This window comes from Chionomys nivalis, chromosome 10 (assembly GCF_950005125.1).
Source record: "Chionomys nivalis chromosome 10, mChiNiv1.1, whole genome shotgun sequence".
Classification (NCBI taxonomy): domain Eukaryota; kingdom Metazoa; phylum Chordata; class Mammalia; order Rodentia; family Cricetidae; genus Chionomys; species Chionomys nivalis.
This window is the reverse complement of record NC_080095.1, coordinates 15,894,775-15,919,773: the sequence shown is the minus strand read 5'-3', so window position 1 is coordinate 15,919,773 and position 24,999 is coordinate 15,894,775. Positions and strand designations below refer to the sequence as shown.

Here is a 24,999-nt window from a genome sequence, read left to right as displayed (position 1 = left end):
AGTGGTGCAGATGCCTGAAAGTCCCCCATGCTCCTATGAATAACACCAATAAACTAATTGGTTTGCCTGGCTGGGCTTGAATGAAGTTCTTGTTTGTTTCTGTAAGTGCCCTCTCTATCTGGGGCAAAGAGCTTTTCCTTTGTGTTTCCCAGGAAACGTCACAGAATGTCTTACCTTTTAATCCTCTGAATGCAATGACATTTCTTAGAATCTTTTTTGAGGAGGAGGAGCCCAGCTTTGGTGGCGCACACCTTTAATCCCAGTAGCACTCAGGAGGCAGAGGCAAGGGGTCTCTATGAGTTCAAGGCCTGCCTGGTCTACAAAGTGAGTTCCAGGACAGCCAGGACTGCCCGGCTCCCGCATGGCTAGCTTTACACCAAAAATAACAACACACAAACTGTATTCTTTTAAACACTGCTTGGCCCATTATATCTAGCCTCTTCTTGGCTAATTCTCATGCATTAATTTAGCCCATTTCTAATAATCTGTGTAGCACCCCAAGGTGCACTTACCGGGAAGATTCTAGCCTATGTCCATCCTGGGTCAGAGCTTCATCACGTCTGCCCCAGAGAGCTGAGCTCACTTCCTCTTCCTCCCAGCATTCTGTTCCATTTACTCCACCCACCTATGTTCTAACCTATGAGGGCCAAGCAGCTTCTTTATTTTTTAACCAATGACCTTCCTCCATCATTTCCCCTTTTTCTGTTTAAACTTTCACTTTAACATAGCAAAATTACATATAACAAAGCAGTTATAAAGCAAGAGCAGTTATAAAGCAAGAATTACAGTTACAACATTTACATCTATTTTATCTTTTTTCATAACTAATGAAAACTATAACTATCTATATATTCTTTTTTTTTAAATATTTATTTATTTATTATGTATACAATATTCTGTCTGTGTGTATGCCTGCAGGCCAGAGAAGGCACCAGACCCCATTACAGATGGTTGTGAGCCACCATGTGGTTGCTGGGAATTGAACTCAGGACCTTTGGAAGAGCAGGCAATGCTCTTAACCTCTGAGCCATCTCTCCAGCCCCCTATCTATATATTCTTTAACTCCATTAAAGACTCCAGAAGGATATAATATTACCTAAGCAAACAAGAAATAAGCAACTTCCAAACTCTAGAAATGACAGAGACATCTCGCTGCCTTGACAGTCACCCAAAGTTTCTCTGTACCGTTGGGGCATCCATCTTCGGCCTACAGGCCCATAGTTTCCAGAGACATTTCCATGAAGCAGGAACTTTCAAAGACAGTTCAGTCACTATCTGCTGTGTCCTGCAGAATGTCTCGCAGACTCTTTCATGAATCAGGAAAAGATCATCTCACCTTTAGGCAAGTTCAGTAGTCCTCTCTCTGTGGGTTCTCTGTGTCCAGTTTATACAATAGTCCAGGCAAGAGCAGTTTCTTTTTTTTTTAATTAATTAATTTATTTATTATGTATACAATATTCTGTCAGTGTATATGTCTGCAGGCCAGAAGAGGGCACCAGACCTCATTACAGATGGTTGTGAGCCACCATGTGGTTGCCGGGAATTGAACTCAGGACCTTTGGAAGAGCAGGCAATGCTCTTAACCACTGAGCCATCTCTCCAGCCCCAAGAGCAGTTTCTTGCCCAAATGGCTATCAAACTCCATAAGGATCCTCTTCCATGCCCATCTTCCTCTTGAAGTAGATTGGTGCTGCCAGGAGCAGAGTGTCTCATTGTCATGAAAAGTCCTAAGTTATTAAAACATTTAAAATGCCATATTCTATAATCTTTGAAAGATATGAAGAATGCCTATCTAAAATATATCTATGTACATCTAGAAAATCTAACTAACATGACTACAAACTTGACTATTATAGATGATTATCTATTAACAACCTATATACATTACATTTTTACATGAACTACACAATCACAATACCTTAGTCAAGATCAGAAATACATATACATATAACAAAATTGACCTTAAAATCCATACCAATGCAAATTATTCATATCTATATCATATCCCCCTTTAAATGTAAAAGAACATTTATAAACAATATTTGGGAACATGGGTGCAGTTTTTTTCTCTCCAAACTGCTTCCTGCTGAATGGGGGCGCTGTTAATCAGATATTTCAGGGTATAACCTGTGTGCTAGGTTCATCTCAGTCGTCAATTGAGTGAAGTAATTTTTTAAAGGTGTTCACAGCAACCTTTCAGGAGGGCGTGTTCTATCATACCATATTGGGATGGAAGCAATCCGCAGGGTGTCATCGTCTGTGAAAACTAAAGAAGAATCTCTTTTCCAAAGTATCATATCCTTAGATCCAAATTCTGAAGTCAAGGTATTTTCAAAATATCTATGTTGGATTAGTTCAGTAGCATTTATAAACAAATATCTTTTAGCAGCTGTTGCTCCTTCCTCAGCATTCAAACAATTCAAACCGAGCATAATAGCATACAGTATCAAAATTCTCTGTGTATTTTCCATCTTTGTGCGCTTTATTTTAACCTCTATCTTGTTTATTTTTACTTTTATTTTATATTCTCTGTGTATCTTTGTCCTGGAATAACTCTGTAGACCAGGCTGTCCTGCCTCCCAGGCATTGGGATTAAAGGTGTGTACTGCCACACCTTGAAGTCACAGAGGTCAATCTCCCTCTGCCTCCCAAGTGTTGGGATTAAAGGTGTGTACTACCACACCCAACTACTTCCTTATTTTTGTTTTTTTACTTTTAAGAACTTTAACTTTTAGCCTGCATATATATATTTTAGTTTTTCGAGACAAGGTTTCTCTGTAGCTTTGGAGCCTGTCCTGGCACTAGCTCTTGTAGACCAGGCTGGCCTCAAACTCACAGAGATCCGCCTGCCTATGCCTCCCGAGTGCTGGGATTAAAGGCGTGCGCCACCACCGCCCGGCGCCTGCATATATTTTTAAACACACTGTAAATCATTTAAAGTTTTCTTTGTCTTTGAATCTCTCTTTACTGTATATCTCTCTTTTTCTGACCACATGAATCTTTAATTTACCAAGCAATATCAGTAGGACTAAAGCCATGGCTTTGATGGCTGGATCCAGGCCATTCCTTAGGTTTCCAGCCTCATGGCGGAGGTACTGGCGGCTGTAGCCATGTTTATCGCCACAACTCTGTGGCGTTTCAAGGTCCCTGCCAGCAAGCAAGCTGCAGCAGACAACACTCAAGTCCTCTCTCTGTAGTTGGCCCTCCTGCCTCAAACAGTCAGAGTTTGCCCTGGCAGGAAGGCCCAGAAAGCCCGCATTTTAAAACAATACAACTTTTTTTCCTGCTATGGATGAAAACAAATAAGCATGCAGTCAGCTTTTATCAATACCGTTTAAGTGTTTCGTGGCAGGACCTCTTAAAAGAGCTGCAAGCTTTGCTGCTAAAGCTGAGTCAGGAAGCCTCTCTTAGATGAGAGCGCTTGCTTGCCTCCAGAGCAGACCCAAGAAATTGCTGCTACCACGTCGGGTGCCATTCTGTAGTAGGAGCTGCGGACTGTGTTCCTGCTGCCCCAGCTCCTGGTCGCCTGGCTAGCTCATGCCCCAAAATAACAACACATAAACTGTATTCTTTTAAACACTGCCTGACCCATTTCTATTAAGGTGTGTAGCACCCCAAGGTGTGCTTACCAAGAAGATTCTAGCCTATGTCCATCCTGGGTCGGAGCTTCATCGCATCTACCCCAGAGAGGAGAGCTATCGAGTCTGAGCTCACTTCCTCTTCCTCCCAGCATTCTGTTCTGTTTACTCCACCCACCTATGTTCTAACCTCTGAGGGCCAAGCAGCTTCTTTATTTTTTAACCAATGACCTTCCTCCATCAGCGAGTTCCAGGACAGGCCCCAAAGCTACAGAGAACCTGTACCTGCTCAAAGACCATGTACACTACTCTGCAGTTACACCTCAGAATACCAAGGAAGCCACCACTTGAAAATGGCACACTCAATTTTTGTCCTTGGTTTGATGAAATTATACTTGCTGTGTTGGAGCCACTTGGTATGTCTTCCATATTTAGGAAGCTCTTTTTGGGGTCTGGGGAAATGTCTCTGTCTTTAAGGCACTGGCCATGCAGACATGAAGAGCTAAGTTATAACTGGGACACAGTGACAGGTCTATAATTCAAGCATTTCTATCTGTGATCAGATAGGAGGCAGAGACGGGCCAGCAAACTGTCTGAAACACTTTGTTCCAATCAAGGTGGAACGTGAGGACTTGGGTCCCAGGTCCTCTGGTCTCCACATGCACTAGGAACACTTGCGTGCTTGCAGTCACAAGTAGAAATACATTGTTTTTAAAAGTCTTTTGGGGCTGGAGAGATGGCTCAGTGGTTAAGAGCATTGCCTGCTCTTCCAAAGGTCCTGAGTTCAATTCCCAGCAACCACATGGTGGCTCACAACCATCTGGAATGAGGTCTGGTGCCCTCTTCTGGCCTGAAGGCATACACGAAGACAGAATATTGTGTACATAATAATTAAATAAATAATTTAAAAGTCTTTCTCTTACTGTTTACTCTTCCCTCATGTTCTCTCTGATTCCTGTTCATCTGTTCCCCAACGAGTCTGTACTTCTTAAATTCTTATCAGCAATGATTCTCCACAGTCTTTGTTCAGTGCTTGTTACATATATTCTTATTGTTGTTATATTTTACATTATGTGCATGTGTTTTGCAATCAGGTATGGCTGTGTACCATGTACCTGTAGATGCCAGAAGAGGGCAGGTCCCCAAGAACTGCTGTTACTGATGTTTGTGAGTCAACATGTGGGTACTGGGAACTGAATCCCAGGTCCTCTCGAAGAGCATCTATGTTTTTATCGGCTAAGCCATCGCTCCATTCTCTGTCACTTATTTTTCTGATAGTGGCTATCCTGGTGGGTGTGAAGTGCATCTCACTGTGGTTTAGACGTCCATTTCCCTGATAGCTGGTGAGACTGAACGTCTGCTCATGTGCTTGCCACAGGCCATGTGCATACCTTCTTTGTAGGAATGTCTAATCAGTGCTCCCATCCATTATAACATTGCTGTGTGTCTTTTTTTTTTTTTTTTTTGGTTTTTTCGAGACAGGGTTTCTCTGTGGTTTTGGAGCCTGTCCTGGAACTAGCTCTTGTAGACCCAGGCTGGTCTTGAACTCACAGCGATCCGCCTGCCTCTGCCTCCCGAGTGCTGGGATTAAAGGCGTGCGCCACCACCGCCCGGCTGTGTGTCTTTTTCTTGTTGAGTTATGATAGTTCTATTTTATATATCGTACATAAACATCCCTAGAGATATGTAACTTGCAATGTTTTTTTTTCTTTTTTTTTTTTTTTTGTCTTTTTTTGAGACTGAGTTTCTCTGTGTAGCTTTGGAGCCTGTCCTGGAACTCACTATGTAGACCAGCCTGGCCTCAAACTCACAGAGATCTGTCTGCCTCTGCCTCCCGAGTGCCGAGATTAAAGACGGGCGACACCACCGCCCGGTACTTGCAAAGTTTTTATTCTATTAGTTGTCTCATGTAGCCCTGGATGGCTTCCAGCTTGACTTTCTTATCCTCCTAGCTCTGGAGTGCTGGGATTACAGATGCACACCCAGCGGCTGTTTGTGGGTGCTGGGGACGAAACATGATGTATGAAACATCACACATCCTAGGCAAGCCCTCTGCCAAGTGAGCTATGTCTTGTTCACTTTAAATATTTTTTAATGTAAAAAGGATTGTGTGTGTGTGTGTGTGTGCGCTTGTGCACATACGTGTATGTGGATGCCAGAGACTGTGCTGAATGCCCTGGTGCTAGAGTTACAGGTGATTGTGAACTGTATGAAGCAGGTGCTGGGAACTGAACTTGGGTCCCACAGGCACTTCTAATGACTAAGCCATCTTTCCAGTTTTCTCTCTTTTTTCCTGTCTTTTTATTTTTTTAAATTTATTTTCATATGTATGACTGTAATCTGCACATATATCTATGTGGCACAAGCATGCAGTGCCTAAGGGAGATAGAAGAGGACTTTGGAGCCCCTGAAACTGGAGTTACAGATGGCGGAGTCACACAGGGGGAGGGCAGGGAACTGAAGCCCAGTTCTCCATCAGAGCAGCAAGCGCTCTTAACCTGAGCTGTATCTCTAGCTCTCTTCATAGTGTCCTTTTCAGCACAGGAGTTTTATTCTGAAGATGATAATTTTGTTGTTTTGCCATCTTGTCTGAAAAAAGGAAAAAAAAGAGGGCTGGGCGGTGGTGGTGGCGCATGTCTTTAATCCCAGTACTCGGAAGGCAGAGACAGGCGGATCTCTGTGAGTTCGAGGCCAGCCTGGTCTACAAGAGCTAGTTCCAGGACAGGAACCAAAAGCTACAGAGAAACCCTGTCTCGAAAAACCAAACCAAAACAACAAAGTACTTACTGCTCTTGCAGAGGACCCAGATTTGATTCTGAGCACCTCCAGGGTTGCTCACAACCATCTCTAACTCCAGTTCCAGGGGATCTGATGCCATCTTCTGACCTTCACAGGTACCAGGCACACATGTGGTGCAGGGAGCAAAACATTGATACACATAAAATAAAGCAAATAAATTTAATAGAATTTATTTTAGGGCTGGAGAGATGACTTAGAGGTTAAGAACACTGATCTTCCAGAGGATCTGAGCTCAATTCCTAATAACCACATGGTGGCTCACAATCATTTGGAATGAGATCTGATGCTTTCTCCTAGTGTGTAGGCATGCATGCATACAGAACACTGAATATATAATACATAATTTTTTTTTAAAAAAAAAAAAGCCAGTGGCTGGCCGGGTGGTGGTGGCGCATGCCTTTAATCCCAGCACTCGGGAGGCAGAGGCAGGCGGATCTCCGTGAGTTCGAGGCCAGCCTGGTCTACAAGAGCTAGTTCCAGGACAGGAACCAAAAACTACGGAGAAACCCTGTCTCAAAAAATAAAATAAATAAATAAATAAATAAATAAATAAATAAATATTAAAAAAAAAAAGCCAGCGGCTGGAGAAATGTCTCAGCAGTTAAGAGCATTGGCTGCTCTTCCAGAAGTCCTGAGTTCAATTCCCAGCAACCACATGGTGGCTCACAACCATCTATAATAAGATCTGGTGTCCTCTTCTGGCCTGTAGGGATACATGCAGGCAGAACACTGTATATGTAATTAATAAATAAATCTTAAAAAAAAAAAAGGTGGTGGTGGCGCACGCCTTTAATCCCAGCACTTGGGAGGCAGAGACAGGCGGATCTCTGTGAGTTCAAGGCCAGCCTGGTACAAGTGTCAGGATAGGCTCCAAAGCTACACAGAGAAACCCTGTCTCGAACCCTACCCCCTCAAAAAAAAAAAAAAAAGTAGGATGTTGGGGAATATTATCTTTGTATTGTGCATTGCGTTTGTTTATGCTCCGGAACATTTGTGTAATTATGTAAAGACATGTTGTTTTTGTTTGTGCCGCGTTTCTTTACCTTGTCTGAAACAGCTGGTGGTCCTAAGAAAGAGCTGAATGGCTAATAGCGAGGCAGGAGCAGGGATAGGCAGGGCTGGCAGGCAGAGAGAATAAATAGAAGGAGAAATCTGGGAAAGAGGAGGAGCAAGAGAACAAGAAGAGGACACTAGGGGCAGTCACCCAACTACACAGCAAACCACAGAGAAAGAAGTAGAGAAAGGTATATAGAAATAGAGAAAGATAAAAGCCCAGAGGTAAAAGGTAGTCAGGATAATTTAAGTTTTTTTTTCTTCTTTTTTTTGGTTTTTCGAGACAGGGTTTCTCTGTGGCTTTGGAGCCTGTCCTGGAACTAGCTCTGTAGACCAGGTTGGCCTCGAACTCCCAGAGATCCGCCTGCCTCTGCCTCCCGAGTGCTGGGATTAAAGGCGTGCGCCACCATCGTCCGGCGATAATTTAAGTTAAAAACTGGCAAGTAAAAAGCCAAGCTAAGGCCGGGCATTTGTAACTAAAAGGAAGTCTCTGTGTGTGATTTATTTGGGAGCTCTGGGCGGTGGGCCCCTCAAAAAGCCAAAAGTGTAAAACACACACAGTAGGGATTTCTTCTGAGTAGGTTTCCATCAGTAAGGAGACTTAGGAGTCTTGAGGTTTTCCTGATTTTGAGGTTTTCTATTTGTTTGATTTGGGTCTAGATTAGAGTTTGTTCTAGGAGAATGTGTTTTGGATTTCCTTGGCTACAAAGGCTGCTTCCTATTAATACTCAAACACACCAGTCATTCATCTGTACTTGGTCACATTACGGCCTTGGTTCTCCTGGCCTCATCCTGAAGGAAGCCTTTGAGTCCTCACAGCCCACGGGGAAGGCGTGTAGGTGGGACTCAGGGCTGACTCAGAGGGCCAGCCCCAGACAGCTCATGTCTGAGGTCACACCACAGGGCAGGAGGTATTCTAGCCTCAGGATTGGAATCTGTCTTAACAACTTCTCGGGCTCCCTCTGGTCCTGCCTGCCCTGATCTGGAGTTGCCCATGTGAGGTAAGAGATTTGCTGAGATGTAAGACAGGACCACTGAGGGCTTTGTGCTCTCAACCCTCCCTCCCTTTCCAGCTGGCAGCAAATCTCAGAAGAGGTCAGAGGACAATGTGCAGGAGTCAGTTCTCCCGTCCACTCTCATGGCCCTAGGTGGGCAAGTGTGGCAGCACGTGACGTCACCACCTGACCAGCCTCAGAGTTTGTTCTTGAGATCCAGCCACTTTATCACAAGGCTAGAGCTAAGGAAGTTTTTTTCTTACATATTAATTTTTATGCAAACATTCCAAATTCTCTATTCATACTGGTAATGAACATTTATGTCATTTTTAGTTTTTGTCTATAGGGACCTGGAGTGTTATTTATGAATATCTTTATATATGTTCCCTCAGTTCTTTTTCTTTTCTTTTCTGTTTTTTTTTTTTTTTTTTTTTTTTTTTGGTTTTTCGAGACAGGGTTTCTCTGTAGCTTTGGTGCCCGTCCCAGAACTAGCTCTTGTAGACCAGGCTGGCCTCGAATTCCCAGAGATCCGCCTGCCTCTGCCTCCCGAGTGCTGGGACTAAAGGCCCAGCTCCTCAGTTCTTTTTTTTTTTTTTTTTTTTTTTTGGTTTTTCAAGACAGGTTTCTCTGTGGTTTTGGAGCCTGTCCTGGAACTAGCTCTTGTAGACCAGGCTGGTCTCGAACTCACAGAGATCCGCCTGCCTCTGCCTCCCGAGTGCTGGGATTAAAGGCGTGCGCCACCACCGCCCGGCTCTCAGTTCTTTTTTTGCAAAAAACAAAAAGAAGAAGAAGAAGAAGAAGAAGAAGAAGAAGAAGAAGAAGAAGAAGAAGAAGAAGAAGAAGAAGAAGAAGAAGAAGAAGAAGAAGAAGAAGAAGAAGAAGAAGAAGAACGGGTGGTGGTGGTGCATGCCTTTAATTCCAGTACTTGCGAGTCAGAGGCAGGTGAATCTCTGTGCGTTTTAGGCCAGCCTGGTCTACAGAGCAAGTTCCAGGACTGGCTCCATAGCTACTGGGAAACCTTGTTTTGAAAAACAAAACAACCCTACCCCCCAAAAGGGGGGGAGCTACAGAGATGGTTCAGAGGTTAAGAGCACTGGTTGCTCTTCCAGAGGCCCTGAGTTCAAGTCACAGCAACCACACGGTGGCTCACAACCATCCCTAATGAGATCTGGTACCTTCTTCCAGTATGCAAGCATACGTGTAGGCAGAATACTGTAAACATAATAAAAAATAAAATAAATAAATCTAAAAAAAGAAAGGAAAGAAACCAGAAGGAAAAAAAATAAAACCTTTTTTTGAGTTTTGAGACAGAATTTCTCTTTGTAGCCCTGGCTATCCTGAAATTTGCTCTGTAGACCAGGCTGGCCTTAAACTCACAGAGATACACCTGTCTCTGTCTCCCAAGTACTGAGATTAAGGTGTGAGCCACCACACTGGCTTGTTTTTATTTGAATTGTGTATATGTATGTGTGTCAGTAAGAGCCACCTTTCCAGCTCCCTTAAAATTTTTAAAAATCAGCCAAGCATTGCAGCAAACACCTTTAATCTGGAGGCAGAGGCAGGCTGGTCTACAGAGCAAGTTCCAGGACACCAGGGCTACACACAGCAACCCTGTCTTGAAAAACAAAAACAATAAATATTTTAAATTACGCTTATTCACTTCTGTGTGCACTCACACACAGTGCCAAGGCAGGGAGAAGCCAGAGGACACGCTGCAGGAGTCATGCCTCTCCTCCACTGGGCTCCCAGGTGTGGAACTCAGGTCGACAGGCTTGGTGGCAAGCACGCTCATCTCATGAGCTACGTGGTCAGCCTAGATAAGTTCAGGCACTCCTTTAGGGTGCATATTTGGGATAGAATCGTGGTATTGTAGCGCATGCACAACTTGATGGTATTGCTAATATTACTAGTTATTGTTAAACTGTCCTGACATGTGGTTAAAATTTTAAGTGTGTTTTGACTCTCTGTGCATGCGTATATGCACACCTTGTGCCTGAGGAGGACAGAAGAGGAGACTGGATGCCCTGGAGCTGGAGTTCCAGAAGGTTATAAGCTGCCATGTGGGTGCTGGGAACTGAACACAGTTCCTCTACAAGAGCAGCAAACACCGGTCACTGCCCAGCCATCTCTCTAGCGCCCTCCCCGTTTTGGAGACAGTGTCTCATGATGTCCTCTTGGCTGGCCTGAAATTCTTTTTTTTTTTTTTTTTTTTTTTTTGGTTTTTTGAAGCAGGGTTTCTCTGTGGCTTTGGTGAAATTCTCTACACTAGATTGATCTCAAACTCACAGAGATTCCCCTGCCTCTGTCTCCCAAATATTGAAGAGACAGCTCAGAAAGTGACGTGCTAGCCGTGCAAGTACAGGGACCTAAGTCTTAGCCTCAGAACCCAGGTGAAGAGACAGGCGTGCTGTATGTGCTGTGATCCCAGGGTTGAAAAGGCAGAGATAGGCAGATTCCTGGGGCCTGTTGGACAGCCAGTTTAGCCGAGCTCCAGGGCAATGAGAGACACAATGTAGCATGAATTCTAATTGGTCTTAATAATAAAAACTCGGAGTCAGCTATCAGGGGTGAAAGCTCAAGGCTCAGAGAAGCAGAGCGGCCAGGCACTAGAGAGTTCTCACCTCTACCAATGCCGAGACCAAAGGGGAGATCCTCTCTCTACGAGATCAGACTGAATGTGGCCTCTATGAAACCTCAGACTGCATCTCAGACTGCATCTTCAGACTGCATCCGTCTCTACAAAACCTCAGACTGCATTTGAGCTCCTGTCTCCTCCCACCTTATATTCCTCTCCCTGCCCAGCCATATCACTCCTGTCTCCACCTCCCTAGTGCTGGGATCACCTTTGTGTGAGCTCTGTTTCTGTTTAAGACAGATTCAATCTCACGTAGGCCAGATTGGCCTTGAACTCAGAGATCCATCTGCCTCTGTCTCCCAGTGTGTGTGCCACAACTGCCTGGCCTCTATGGCTAACTAGTGGCTTAGCTCTGCACTCTGATCTTCAAGCAAGCTTCATTTGTTAAATCACAAGGAAAACATAACTACAGTCCTGTCTTTTAAGTACTGGAACACAAGTGGGCTGCTTTGCCCACCTGGGATTTATGTGGATTTTGGGAGATCTAATCTTTTTGCTTGAGCACCAAGAGCTTTAACTGCTGAGCCATCTCCCCAGCCCTGGCTGCATTTCTGAATTGCAATGGATTTGTTGTTATGATGCTCAAGGTAGGTACTATTTAAACAGAAAGACAGGAAACAAACTGGGTGTACATCTGAAATTTTAGCATTAGGGAGGATGAAGCAAGAGGACAGGAATGTGAGGCCAGCATAAGTTACAGAACAAGCGTGTCTAAAAAATAAATAGAGGGGAGAAGAGCCAGGCAGGAAGCAAGAATTATGAAAAGGGATGGAAGGTGTCATTCGAACAATAATAGTTTTAAGGGTTAGTTGCTCCATTCCTTCCAGACAGCCCAGAGATGCACAAAATTCAGGCCCACAGAAGTTCCTCTGCACGGACCAATGCTCTCCTCCTCACACCCGGCTAGCCCTCCTTTCCTTTCTCACCCATCACAAACATGCCTACTGTTTTCAGGTCTTTATTGTGCCTTCAAATTTCAGTGTCTTCAATTCTAAACCTTATGCAGACTCGGAAGTACCCTGAGGTTAAGTGCTTCATCTTTAGTCTAACCTTTGGCACTCATTGACTCCTGATGTCTAGCACGAACGAGGAAATCCCCCTGGGGGAAGCCTCATGTCCATTTACTTCTCTGGCCAATGTGGAATGCTCTACAGTGTACATGGGCTTTTTCAAAGCTCCTTCCTGAGGCAACAACTTTTGGAGGGTTTCCTGAGTTCATCAGAAGCCCATGTTGAACCACCAGAACTCATCGGGCTGAGGGGAGAACTGGAGCCCTGCTATGTCTGGACCTGCCTGGCCCCTGCCTCTGGCTTGACTTCTCACCGTCACATGCTCTCGGTGCTAGTTACTTGAATTCCCCCTGTTGCTTCCCACTACCATGCCTCTGGATAGCTCTCACACCATCTTCAGAGTAAGCGTTCCCTGACTAGGCCCCAACGTGGGGTTGGATGCCTACTCTTGCTCTTCTAGCTCTTGAGCACACTTCTGGTTATCACAGTCTACATTTCAGGTGGATTGTGTAGAGGAGCAAACACCTGACTCAGAGGAATTTCACTGCAGATCTCCACTTGACCAAAAAGGGAGAAAGAGAATGACACAGTAAATAGGTTTACCTGGTCCCCTTGAGCACACCCCTAAGAGGGTAAGATGGGAGTTCTGAATGTATCTTTGCTCTGTGTTGTTTTGTATTGAGGTCCCCTGGCCTCTCTGGAAGTGATGCTTGTGTTTAAATATCTACGGTCCACAAAACAAGAAATGCCCCAGATACAGCAAGACATTGGGATATTGGGGGGAAAAAATCAAAGCAAGCAAGCAAACACACACACACACACAAAATAAAAAAAGGAGCCGGGCGATGGTGGCGAACGCCTTTAATCCCAGCACTCGGGAGGCAGAGGCAGGCGGATCTCTGTGAGTTCGAGGCCAGCCTGGTCTACAAGAGCTAGTTCCAGGACAGGAACCAAAAAGCTACGGAGAAACCCTGTCTCGAAAATCCTAAAATAAATAAATAAATGAAAAGAAAGCAAAGCTAAGTATAGTCACTCACAAATTTACCTATTTCTAAAGCTGTGTAGGAATGCGGTTCAGACCCTTCTTCTATAACCAACACAGAAGCTTTGGTTAAGTAATTAACTTGTCCAGACTTCAGATCACATGTTGTGTCTGACCATCTTATATGGGCACCCCGAGGCTTAATGAATAACCAGTACAAGGTGGACTATTAGTAGCGGTTTGCATTATCCAGCTCACACAGCCCTCCCTTCTGTACTAAGGGATTCCATCCTCAGAAGACAGAAAGGGGTGACAAGCGGAAGAGGGCTTTTAGAAGAGGCAGCACAGCCTGGCCCAAGTCTACAGCAATCCCACTATTCAGGAGGTTGAAGCAAGAGAGGGAAGTAGGACGGGGAACACGAGGGAAGGGACAGAAAGGAGGAAGTAGAAAAGGAGAGAGAAAGAAAGGGAGGGGTAGAGGGAGTGACAGCGAAGGGGGACAAGGGAGAGGGAGAGGGAGATCGCTATACAAGCCCCTACCGGCATTTAGGATTGATCCCTGGTGCCTTTTCGTGCTCTCATTGTACTCCTCTTCCCATCCCTTTTGTACCACCCTTGTAACTGTACTGCGCTCTCTCATCCGAATGGGTATTCAGTTGGGTCGGGGATCCAGTGGCCCTTTAGAGCCAGAGGCAAGAAAGTTCATTGGCTCGATGTCTGTTATAGGACTGGAGGCCTGGCTCTAGCCCTCTCCGCTAGACCTGTAACTGCTGATTCAGGAGCTCCATCCTTTGCTGCGTGGCCCGGAGAAAGCGAACTCAACTTTTGCAGACAGTAGGATCTCCGTGTATAGTGTAATCCAGGCAGCTCAGATTTGTAGTCTGTAAATGCCAACCCACCAGTCGGGCGTAGGACGCCGCAGTGGCCGGGAGGGGTCAGGGATGCCCAGGCACTCTGGACCATTGGAACTCCGCTAGAGCTGGAAGAGACCAAGCCAATACTCACCCTCGACACCTCCCGCTCAGAACCAACAGGACGAGTCGCCCCTAGCAACAGCAGCCGGCACTGGCTCCAACCGCGCTGATTGGCGGAACTCCAGCCGTCAGCGGCGTCACTTCCGGCAGCCGTAGGCAGCGGAGGAAGCCGAGGGGCGGCCATCTTGGGTCTGTGAGGCTCCTGAAGTGCCGGGGAGCGGCGGTGGCAGTCGGCAGGGCGAGGCCGGGCGGAAAGCGAGCGGAGTAGGGAAAGCAGCAGGGCGTGGGCGCCTCCTGCGCGGCCCCCTCCATGGTCGGCGCCTGCAGGCCGCGGCGGCCTGTCTTGCGCTTCATCTCCGCTGCATACTCCTGCGCCGCCGCCTCTTCTGGGGCTGCCGGCCGCCCTGTGTGGAACCCCCGGGGCTGAGTTCCGCGGCGCTGCGGCGGCGAGGAGGCGAGGGGCCCGCGAGGCGCCCTGAGGCTTGCGGCGGCCACCCGGCCCGCTCCCACTGGGCTCCTCGCCGCGGCCGCCGGCGCTGGGGGAGAATGAGCCCCGGGGCCCGCGGGCGCACGGCCCGGGCCAGGCCGGAGATCTAGACTCCGGCCGGGGAGGGCAGGGCCCGGAGGCTCGCGGCCGTTGCTCGCCGGCCGCCCAGAGCTGGGCGGTTTTGTTTTCGCCTTGGCGTTGTGCAGAATCAAAGCGCAGTAAGATGTCCACTAGGACCCCTTTGCCAACGGTGAATGAACGAGACACTGAAAACGTGAGTGGACTGCGCTGCAGGGTGGCAGACCCTCCGGGTGGTAGCAGGGGGACCCAGCCCAGATGCTCCAGGCAGGGGTCAAGGCGCAGCCCTGGCCTGCCGCGCGCCTGCGGCCTGCGCGCTGTCCTCACGGTCTGCTGAGCATTACCCGTCCGTGCGCTGCCGCGGCCAGTGCGCGTTTGAAGCCAACTCTCCTTTTACACCGGGCAGGTGAAGAGCCTGCCCGGCCTTGGTGCAGATTAATAGCATTCAGTCGGGTCAAATGGACGGTCCTTTAAAATGGGACTAAGTTTCGTGACAACCGCTAAAACTAAGTGCCCCACGGAGAGATCCTTGTGGGCCCCCGTAGTTCCCGAAGACCGAAGAGTAGTTCTGCTCGAGAGCGGCTGCCTTTATCCAGGAGTAGCGTCCAGTCTTTGCGAATCTAAATCTGTTGGGAAGCAGTAGGCTAAGCGCTGTGAGAGGCAGACGTGGAGAGCTGCTCTGCTCTGTCCTGCGGCTCAGCTGAGGGACCCCCACTGAGCTGCCTTTTCCTTCCGCCGCAAAGGTTGGCTTAGCTCTCAGACCCATTCCAGTGTGCACACCCAGAAAATCTATATAAAAGGATTTTGTTCGAAAGGACCTTCAGAAACAAGCAAAACAACAACTTGGAACAGCATTGCTAGAGAGTGACAAACGTGTAGAAATTCTAGTGAAGAAATGCTTGACCTGCCCGAGTGTGTTTTTTGAACCCTACTCCCGCATCGGATTCCAAAGGGTTGCAGCCTAGTTTTGTCCTCTGTAAAGCATTTAGCAAATAACTTGTAAAGAAACTTCACTGGCCTTTCATTATACAGAACTATGAGGTAACTCCTGGCAAGAAAATGCTGTCTCTTTGAAAAAGCTTCCATGCTCCGGGTGTTTTCATGCTTTGCAAACCATCCTTAGATACGGTGATCTAGTGTATCAAATGCCTTCATTTTAATCTTAAAATGCCACTTGGTGCTATATAGCTATTGAGTAATTTAGTCTAAGTCATCTCTGTAATCTATTAATATATAGTTGTATATGTTCTACCTTCTGAGATAGAACAGGAGAGCTTCAATTAGACCTTTTTCCTTTTCTTCCTCTTCCTTCCCCCTCCCTCCCTTTTCCTCTTCCATCTCTTTTTTTTCCCTTCCTGCCTCCCTATCTTCGTTACATTGTTTTTGCTATGTTACTTGGGCTGCTCAAGGGGAGTCTTCATTCTCCCCATAGCTGAAAATATAGACACGTGCCATCAAGCCTGGATTCCTGAGACCTTTTTTACGTTCTTTGAAGAAACTTACCTTCATTATATTCATTAGCCACTCTAAAAAAAGGAAGTAAATCGATAGATTTGATCATTGATTTTTTTTTTTAAACCAAAGTCAAAACTTTAAGTAGAACCAGAACATGAGCTTTCTAAACTGAAGCAGAAGGTTTGTGAAAATGAAAGACCACATTTGAGTTTTCTTTCAAGATGGATACTTTTTAAAAAAATTTTTTGAGACAGGGTCTCGCTGTGTAGCTTTGGTTATTTTGAAATTCCTATGTAGACCAGTGATCCTCCTGCCTCTGCCTCCCAACTACTGGGATTAGAGGCATGTTCCACCTTATCTAGCTTTAATACGTATATTTCAATGAGGGGCAGAGAAATCTATTTTTAGTCTGGAATGTGTGGGTTAGGTGGTGTTTGTGATTATTATAGACTGAAGTGGCTCATTCTTTACCTGTTCTTTGTCAATTTGCTGTCTTTGTATTTAGAATTACTACTGTTCTTTAAAAACAACGTAAGGGCTGGAGTTGAAGTTCAGTGATAGAGTGATTGCATAGTATACGTGGGCCCTTTTCAATCCCTCGCGCCAGTGAGTAAGAAAGAAGAAACAAAATGTGAAGGAGGATCCCCTATTCTTAATGTTATTTAATGCATTTGAGGTTTCAGCATTGCTAAAGTCAAGAGGTTTGTGATGGTACATCCAACTGGTGGCACTAATTCACCTTGCCATGTTCTGCTTGTAGTTCTTGCATATGATCTGATACGGAAATAGCTGCGTGTTAGCCATAGTTTGGGGCCAGTGTCACTGTCATGTCTCATGTTCACTTTTAGCATAGCCTGCCCTTACCTGTCATTATTGCACACCTCCCCCCCCCCCCCCCACAAGGTTTCTCTGTAGCTTTGGAGCCTGTCCTGGAACTAGCTCTTGTAGCCCAGGCTGGCCTCGAACTCACAGAGACCCTTTTGCCTCTGCCTCCCGAGTGCTGGGATTAAAGGCGTGCGCCACCACTGCCTGATATTACTGCACAACTTAAGTTAGACTTTGGTTGATTTTGTGAAGGTACAGCAGTAAAGGAGAGATCTCTGTTGAGAAGCTCTTTTGTTAGTCTGGATTGTGGAGATACAACATCAACACTTTTTAGGTGGACATTCTAATGAGCAGTCATGTAGCCACCACCACAGTCAAGATACAGACTATTTCCATCTCCAGAAAGGTCTCTTGTAGCCCCTTATAACCCTCTTATTTCTCCAGGTCCTTGGCAAACACTGGTCTCATTTCTGTCTCTGTAGCTTTACCATTTTTTGTAAGTGGGGCCATAAAGTATGTAACTTAAAAAAATTTGAGACCGTCTCACAGTGTTCCTGAGGCTGGCCTCAAACTCATCCTTCTGCTTCTGCCTCCTTACTGCTAGGATTATTGGTGTGGATGACTTCATCTGTGTAACATAATGCCTTACGGCCGCCTGCCTTTCTTTTCTTTTTTTCTTTTTTGAGGCAGTGTTGACTTATGTATTTCTGGCTATGCACAGTGCTTTTTGTTTGTTTGTTTGCTTGATTTTTGTTTTGTTTTTGTTTTCTTGAGACAGGGTTTCTTTGTGTAGCCCTGACTATCCTGGAACACATTCTGTAGACCAGACTGGCCTCGAACTCACAGAGATCCACCTGTCCTGAGTGCTGAGATTGAAGCTGTTTGCCACCACTGCCTAGCTATTTTTTTTTTTTTAATTTTTATTTCTTAAGACAGGGTTTCTCTGTAGCTTTGGAGCCTGTCCTGTAAACTAGCCCTTCTAGACTAGGCTGACCTCAAACTCACAGAAATCCACCTGCCTCTGCCTCCCGAGTGCTGGGATTAAAGACATGTGCCACCACCATCCAGTGCCTAGCCATTTTTTAATTTTATTTTTATTATCTTGGTTTTTAGAGACAGGGTTTCTCTGTGGGGCCCTGGCCATCCTGGAAATGTAGACCAGACTAACCTCAAACTCAGGTTTCTGCCTCTGAGTGCTGGGATTAAAGGTGTGTACCACCATTGTCTGGGCACATAATGCTTTTGAGGTTTGTGTTTTCAAGTATATTAGTAGTTCATTTCTTTTTATTACTAATATTTCATCATGATGTTTTAAAAGTTCTTTTACCACCTGGTGGTCATTGGTTGCTATGACTAGAACAGCTTTTCTTTGTGTGTGTGAATATGTATGTACATAAAAAGACATTTTAAATGATTATATTCACGTATGTTAAGAATGTTGTTCATGCCAGATGATGATGGCGCACGCCTTTAATCCCAGCACTTGGGAGGCAGAGGCAAGCGAATCTCTGTGAGTTCGAGGCCAGCCTAGTCTACAAGAGCTAGTTCCAGGACGGGCACCAAAGCTACAGAGAAACCCTGTCTGGAAAAATCAAACCAAATCAAAACGAAATAAAACTGTTGTTCATTAAATCAACTGTAAGAAATTGGGCTGAGAGTGTAGTTTAGAGTGTGTGCCTAGCCTTTTTGGGGTAGGGGTATTTGTTTTGAGACAGTGTCTCACTATGTAACTGGCTAGCTTGGAACTACCTATCTAGATAGACCAAGCTGGCTTCATCTCACAGAGACCTACCTGCCTCTTTCTCCTGAGTGCTGAGATTAAATTTGTGGACTGATGCATTCTAGCTTTTAAGAAGCGCTGGCTTTTATCCACAAGTGTGAATATAAATAAACATAATTTGCAACAGTAATATCTTTTTCCTTTTTATATACTATTCTGTTTTCATGTGTTTGATTTTCATGTTACTATTTGCGTTTATGGATAGAAATATAAAAGTTCATCATAGCTCAGAAAAATTAGTTAAACTTTTGGGACCTGAAGATGATGTGTCTAGCCTCTTAGAACTGGAATTTCAGGTGGTTGTGAGTCACCCAGTGTGGGTGCTGAGAACTCAGCTGGGCCTGCAAGACCTCTTAACAATTCAGCCATCTCCCCAGCCCGAAAGTAGAATGTTTTCTAAAGATAAAAGAAATTTTACCTTTCATTTTATGTTTTATAGTTAACTTGCATAGAGATCCATTAGTAAATCCTTTTTTTTTTTTTTCAATTCGAGGTTTATTTATTATGTATACAGTGTTCTACCTTCATGTTTGCCTGCAGGCCAGAAGAGGACATCAGATCCTATTTTACATGGGTGTGAACCACTGTGTGGTTACTGGGAATTGAACTCAGGATCTCTGGTTGAGCAGCCAGTGCTGTTAATCCCTGAGCCATCTCTCCAGCCTGTAAATCCTGTTTTTATATTTGACAAAATTAGAAATGATTTTTTCACTTAGATTTCAAAGCACATGACACTTTGTAAACCTGGATTCTTTGCTAGAGGACTGACTGGAGGTAGGGGTTTGCTAATTAACAGTTCTAGATATGTGCATCATTTACTGTTTATGTGTCTGTGGCGGTGGTCCTCAACCTCTGTGTCTCAATGTCTTTGACAAACCTCTGACTCTGAAACTATTTACATTATGACTCATAACAGTAGCAAAATTGCAATTATGAAGTAGCAATGAATATAATTTTGTGGTTGGGGGTCACCACAACATGGGGAACTGTATTAAAGGGTTGCGGAGTTAGGAAGGTTGAGAATCACTGCTGCCCTGGAATTCTCTATATCGACCAGGCTGGCCTCAAACTCACAGAGATATTCCTACTTCTGTTCCTCAAATGCTCAAGCTGAAGGTTTACGTTACCACACCCAGCTACATCAGATGTTTAGAAGTTCATGTAGCATGGTCAGAATTGTTACCTTCTCTGAAATAAACTAATGGGTGAAATTGTCTAGCCAGCTCTTGATTGGGTGATACTGAATTAACCTGTGAACAAACTGGAACACATATTGCTTATGAAGCTGTGCTGGGTGTACTGAGTGCCTGAGAACCAGATTGTTCTTGTTTAGGACCTGCTTATTAAGCGGAACAAAGTACTCAGGGCTTTGTGAAACTAGTTTGTACTGTCTAACCTGAGCAAACATACCTGGAGGGTTGCTGTTGCTGGCTTGCTCATCTCCGGTTCTCACCTCAAACCTGGCTGTATACCTACCAGGTTCCAAGACAATGATGAGGCTCACCGAGGGAATCATACTTTAGAAATCACCACCTTAATGTTCAGCTTGCTAACTAGGCTTCCTTTTGATTGTTCAGGGTTTTAAAGAGTTTTTTTTTTTTTCCTAGCTATAATGGGATTTTCAGATTCTATGAGTTTTGTTTAATTTTTGAGACAGGGTTCTACCATGTGGCTTTGGTTTGAATGGCCTGGAACTGCCTACTTAAATTGGCTGGCCTCAAACTTTTTCAATAGTTTTCAATACATGACTTTAAAAAGTTTTTAATATGTGACTTTAAAAGAAGGTGTGCAAGTTAGGTGTGGTGGTACACACCTTTAATCCCAGCATTTGGGAAGCAGAGGCAAGAGGATCTCTGAGTTTGAGGTCAGCTTGGTCTACAAAGTGAGTTAGGATAGCAGGGTTGTTACATAGAGAAACCCTGTCTCGAAAAACAAAGCAAGAAGGTATGACCCAGGAATATAGGAATAGTTACTACTTGTTCTTATTTCACTATATTTAGGCAATGGCACAAAGTAGTTTATATAGTTTCTTATTTAAATATCGGGTACGTGGGACTGGAGAGATGCCTCAGTGGGTAAGAACACTAACTACTCTTCAAGAGGACCTGGGTTCAATTCTCAGCACCCACATGGTGTCTTTTAAAAAGCTGTAACTCCAGTTCAAGGATATTCAATATCCTTGGATCACCTTAGGTACTGAGTGTGTTTATGGTACACACACATACTTGCAGGCAAAACACCCATACACATAAAACAGTGTAAGATTATGTAGTATGAAATGTGCATGATAGTACATGCTTGCAGTCCCATCAACTGGGGAGGCAGAATTGTATGATGGCTAGTCAGCTGGAGGTCAGCCTAGGGAAACTTAGTGATATCTTGCCTCAAAGTTAAAGTTTTAAAAAATGACGTTCAGGCCGGGCGGTGGTGGCGCACGCCTTTAATCCCAGCACTTGGGAGGCAGAGGCAGGCGGATCTCTGTGAGTTCGAGACCAGCCTGGTCTACAGAGCTAGTTCCAGGACAGGCTCCAAAGCCACAGAGAAACCCTGTCTCGAAAAGCCAAAAAAAAAAAAAAAAAAAAAAAAAAAAAAAAAAAATGACGTTCATTTATTTAATTTTTTTTTTTTTTTAATTTTGTGGGGCTGGAGGGTTGGCTAAGTGGTTACAGGCACTGGCAGCTCTTCCAGAACTGGGTTCAAGTCCCAGTTCCCACAAGGCACCTCACACCATCTGTAACTCCAGTTCCAGGGATCCAACATCCTCATACAAACAGATGTAGGCAAAACACCAATGCTCATTTAAGAAAAGGGGGGGAGGCTGGAGAGATGACTCAGAGGTTAAGAGCACTGATTGTTCTTCCAGAGGTCCTGAGTTCAATTCCTAGCAACCACATGGTGGCTCACAACCCATTTGTAATGAAATCTGCTGCCCTCTTCTGGCCTGCAGGCACACATGCAGACAGAACACTGTATACAAAATAAAGAAATCTTTTTAAAAAAAAAAAGAGAGAGAGAAGAAGATGGCTTTATTTTATTTATTTATTTATTTTTTTAAATTTTGTGTGTGTAGTCTCGGAGGTGAACTTTTACCTTTGGCCCTGGTGATTGAACTCAGTTTGTCAGGCAGCACTTCTACTTGCTCAACATCTCTCACTTAAAATTATTATTTTCTGTTTTTTTGGTTTTTTTTTTTTTTTTTTTGCTTTTTCGAGACAGTGTTTCTCTGTGGTTTTGGAGCCTATCCTGGAACTAGCTCTTGTAGACCAGGCTGGTCTCGAACTCACAGAGATCCGCCTGCCTCTGCCTCTGCCTCCCAAGTGCTGGGATTAAAGGCGTGCGACACCACCGCCTGGCCTATTTTCTGTTTTGTAAGCTTCTTATTATTTTATGTGTATGATTGTTTTACCTGCCTGTATGTTTATACTACATGTCTAACTGGTGCCCAGAAAATTCAGAAGAGATTGTTGGATTCCCTAGATGATTGTGAGCTGCCTCCTGGGGTTCAAACCTGGGTCCTCTAGAAGGATAGCCCTTGCTCTTAAATCAGTGGTTCTGAACCTATGGGTCATGACCTGTTTGACCAACCTCTAGTTCCAAAAATATTTACATTACTATTCATAACAGTAGCAAAATTACTTTATGGCGTATCAGTGAATATAATTTTATAGTCAGGGGTCTCTACAACATGAAAACTTTATTAAAGGATCACAGTCTTAGGAAGGCTGAGAACTACTGACTGAGACTTATAACCCAGTTTGATATAAATTGATTGTACTTGTTATTTTGTTTCAAAAGGGATTGTTGTGTTGGTAAGCAAGCTGTAGTGGGTAATCCCAACACTTGAGAAGATTGAGAGGTCAAAGGCAAACTGGCTATGTAACAAGACCCTGTATGTCTCTGTCAGACTATCTGTCTGTCTTTCTGTCTGTCTCACATATACACTCACAAACAGATACACCAAGCTGGAGGATGGCTCTGGTTAAGAGCCGGGCGTGGTGGCGCACGCCTTTAATCCCAGCACTCGGGAGGCAGAGACAGGCGGATCTCTGTGAGTTCGAGACCAGCCTGGTCTACAGAGCTAGTTCCAGGACAGGCTCCAAAGCCACAGAGAAACCCTGTCTCGAAAAACCAAAAAAAAAAAAAAAAAAAAAAAAAAGAGCACTTGTTGCTGCTTTTCCAAAGGACCTGGATTTGATTTTCAGTGCCCACATGGTAGCTTGTAACCACCCATAACTCTAGTTCTATGGTATCTGATACTCTTTTCAGGCGTCCTCAGGCACTAGGCATACAATTGGTGCACCTACATACATGTAACATGAGGGGGCTGGCTTGTTGGGGTTTCTGCCCTGCCCAGTTCCCCACAGCCGGCAAGCCCCAAAGAAAATCACACAGATTCTACATTAGGTTGGTTATAAACTGATTGGCCCATTAGCTCAGGCTACTTATTAGCTCTTGTAACTTATATTAACCCATTATTCTGATCTATGTTAGCCATGTGGCTCAGTACCTTTTTCAGTGGGGCAGCTTACATCTTGCTTTTTCGGTGGGCAGGAGTGGCAGAGGGCGCTTCCTGCTTCCCAGAATATTCCTGTTCTCATCGCCCCACCTCTACTTCCTTTCTGGTTGACCCGCCTATACTTCCTGCCTGGCCAATCAGCGTTTTATTAAAATACACGATTGACAGAATACAGATAATTCTCCCGCACCACATACATACAGACACAACACTCATTTATAAAAATAAATCTTATTAATTAATTATCTAAGGTATTTTATTGTAGTTTTGTTGTTTTTGTTTTTAGCTTATTTAATGTGCATTGGTGTTTTGCCATGGATATTAGTTTCTCTGGAACTGGGAATTGCAGACAGTTGTGAGCTGCCATCTGTGTGCTGGGAATTGAACCCAGGTCCTCTGGAAGAGCAGTCAGTACTCTCAACCACTGGGCCATCTCTCTAGCCCAGCAGGTATTTTTTTTTTCTTTTTTGGTTTTTCGAGACAGGGTTTCTCTGTAGCTTTGGAGCCTGTCCTGGAACTAGCTCTTGTAGCCTCGAACTCACAGAGATCTGCTTGCCTCTGCCTCCCAAGTGCTGGGATTAAAGGCGTGCTCCACCACCGCCCGGTGCCATCAGGTATTTTATTATAGTAACAGAAGCTAAGTGATAGTCCATCTCTTTAACCTAGGATTTGTCTTGTCCTGTTTTTTTTTTTTTTTTTTTTTGAGACAGGGTTTCTTATGGCTGTTCTGTTTGCTAGGCTGGCCTCAGATTCACAGAGCTCTACCTGCCTCTGCCTCCCAAGTGCTAGAATTAAAGTCATGTGCCATGGGGCTGGAGAGATGGCTCAGTGGTTAGGAGCATTGCCTGTTCTTCCAAAGGTCCTGAGTTCAATTCCCAGCAACCACATGGTGGCTCACAACCATCTGAAATGAGATCTGATGCCCTCTTCTGGCCTGCAGGCAGACACACAGAATATTGTATACATATTAAATAAATATTTAAAAATAAATAAAGTCATGTGCCACCATCCCCAGTTCCAACCTAGGATTCCCCCCCGCCCCCCAGACAGGGTTTCTCTGTAGCTCTTGGAGCTTGTCTGTGTTTCTTTTTTTTTTTTTTTTTTTTTGGTTTTTTGAGACAGGGTTTCTCTGTGGTTTTGGAGTCTGTCCTGGAACTAGCTCTTGTAGACCAGGCTGGTCTCGAACTCACAGAGATCCGCCTGCCTCTGCCTCCCGAGTGCTGGGATTAAAGGCGTGCGCCACCACCGCCCAGCTTGTCTGTATTTCTTGTTAATAGCTAGGTAGTTGCTTCTGGGTGGAGTATAAATATTGTGGGGTTTGTATTACATTTTACATAAAAATTTGTATTGATAGAATTTAATATGAAATTTGTGTTAGTTCAAAGATTTTATTATTTTATTCTATAATTTTTTTGAGACAGCGTTTCTCTATAGCTTTGGAGCCTGTCCTGGAACTAGCTCTGTAGACCAGGTTGGCCTCGAACTCACAGAGATCTGCCTGCCTCTGCCCCTGAGTGTTGGGATTAAAGGTGTGTGCCACCACCGCCTAGCTAAATTCAAAGATTTTGATCCTGGGATTCTGTAAATGAACGCATTTCATATGCAGTCAGTATTTTATGACTAATGTTTACAAGAATACATTCTAGAATGAGAATACTAGAAAAGAGTAGACTTAGAATCATTTCTTTTTTGCCTTCTACTCTAGGACTTGCACAGAAGAGTTATTTAAAGTGGGCAAGTGTCTTTTGCTGTGGGAGACCTTTGAGGCTGTTTGATGTTCTTGTTTCATATTTTGTCCCCAGCTTGTCCCTCCCCTTATCCAGCCCTTCCCT

General features: G+C 44.6%; 1 protein-coding gene across 6 annotated transcripts in view; it reads left to right on the top strand.

The window, feature by feature from the left end:
• The first annotated feature begins 14,653 nt into the window (after positions 1–14,653).
• The window catches only part of Mark3 (microtubule affinity regulating kinase 3), a 97,075-nt gene continuing 86,729 nt past the window's right edge, over positions 14,654–24,999 (top strand). For all 6 annotated transcript variants that reach the window (XM_057782248.1, XM_057782247.1, XM_057782246.1 and 3 more), the window contains exon 1: positions 14,654–14,787. In XM_057782248.1, coding sequence (XP_057638231.1) covers positions 14,737–14,787 — 51 coding nt within the window. In that variant the 5' untranslated portion in view covers positions 14,654–14,736. The remainder of the gene's footprint in view (positions 14,788–24,999) is intronic.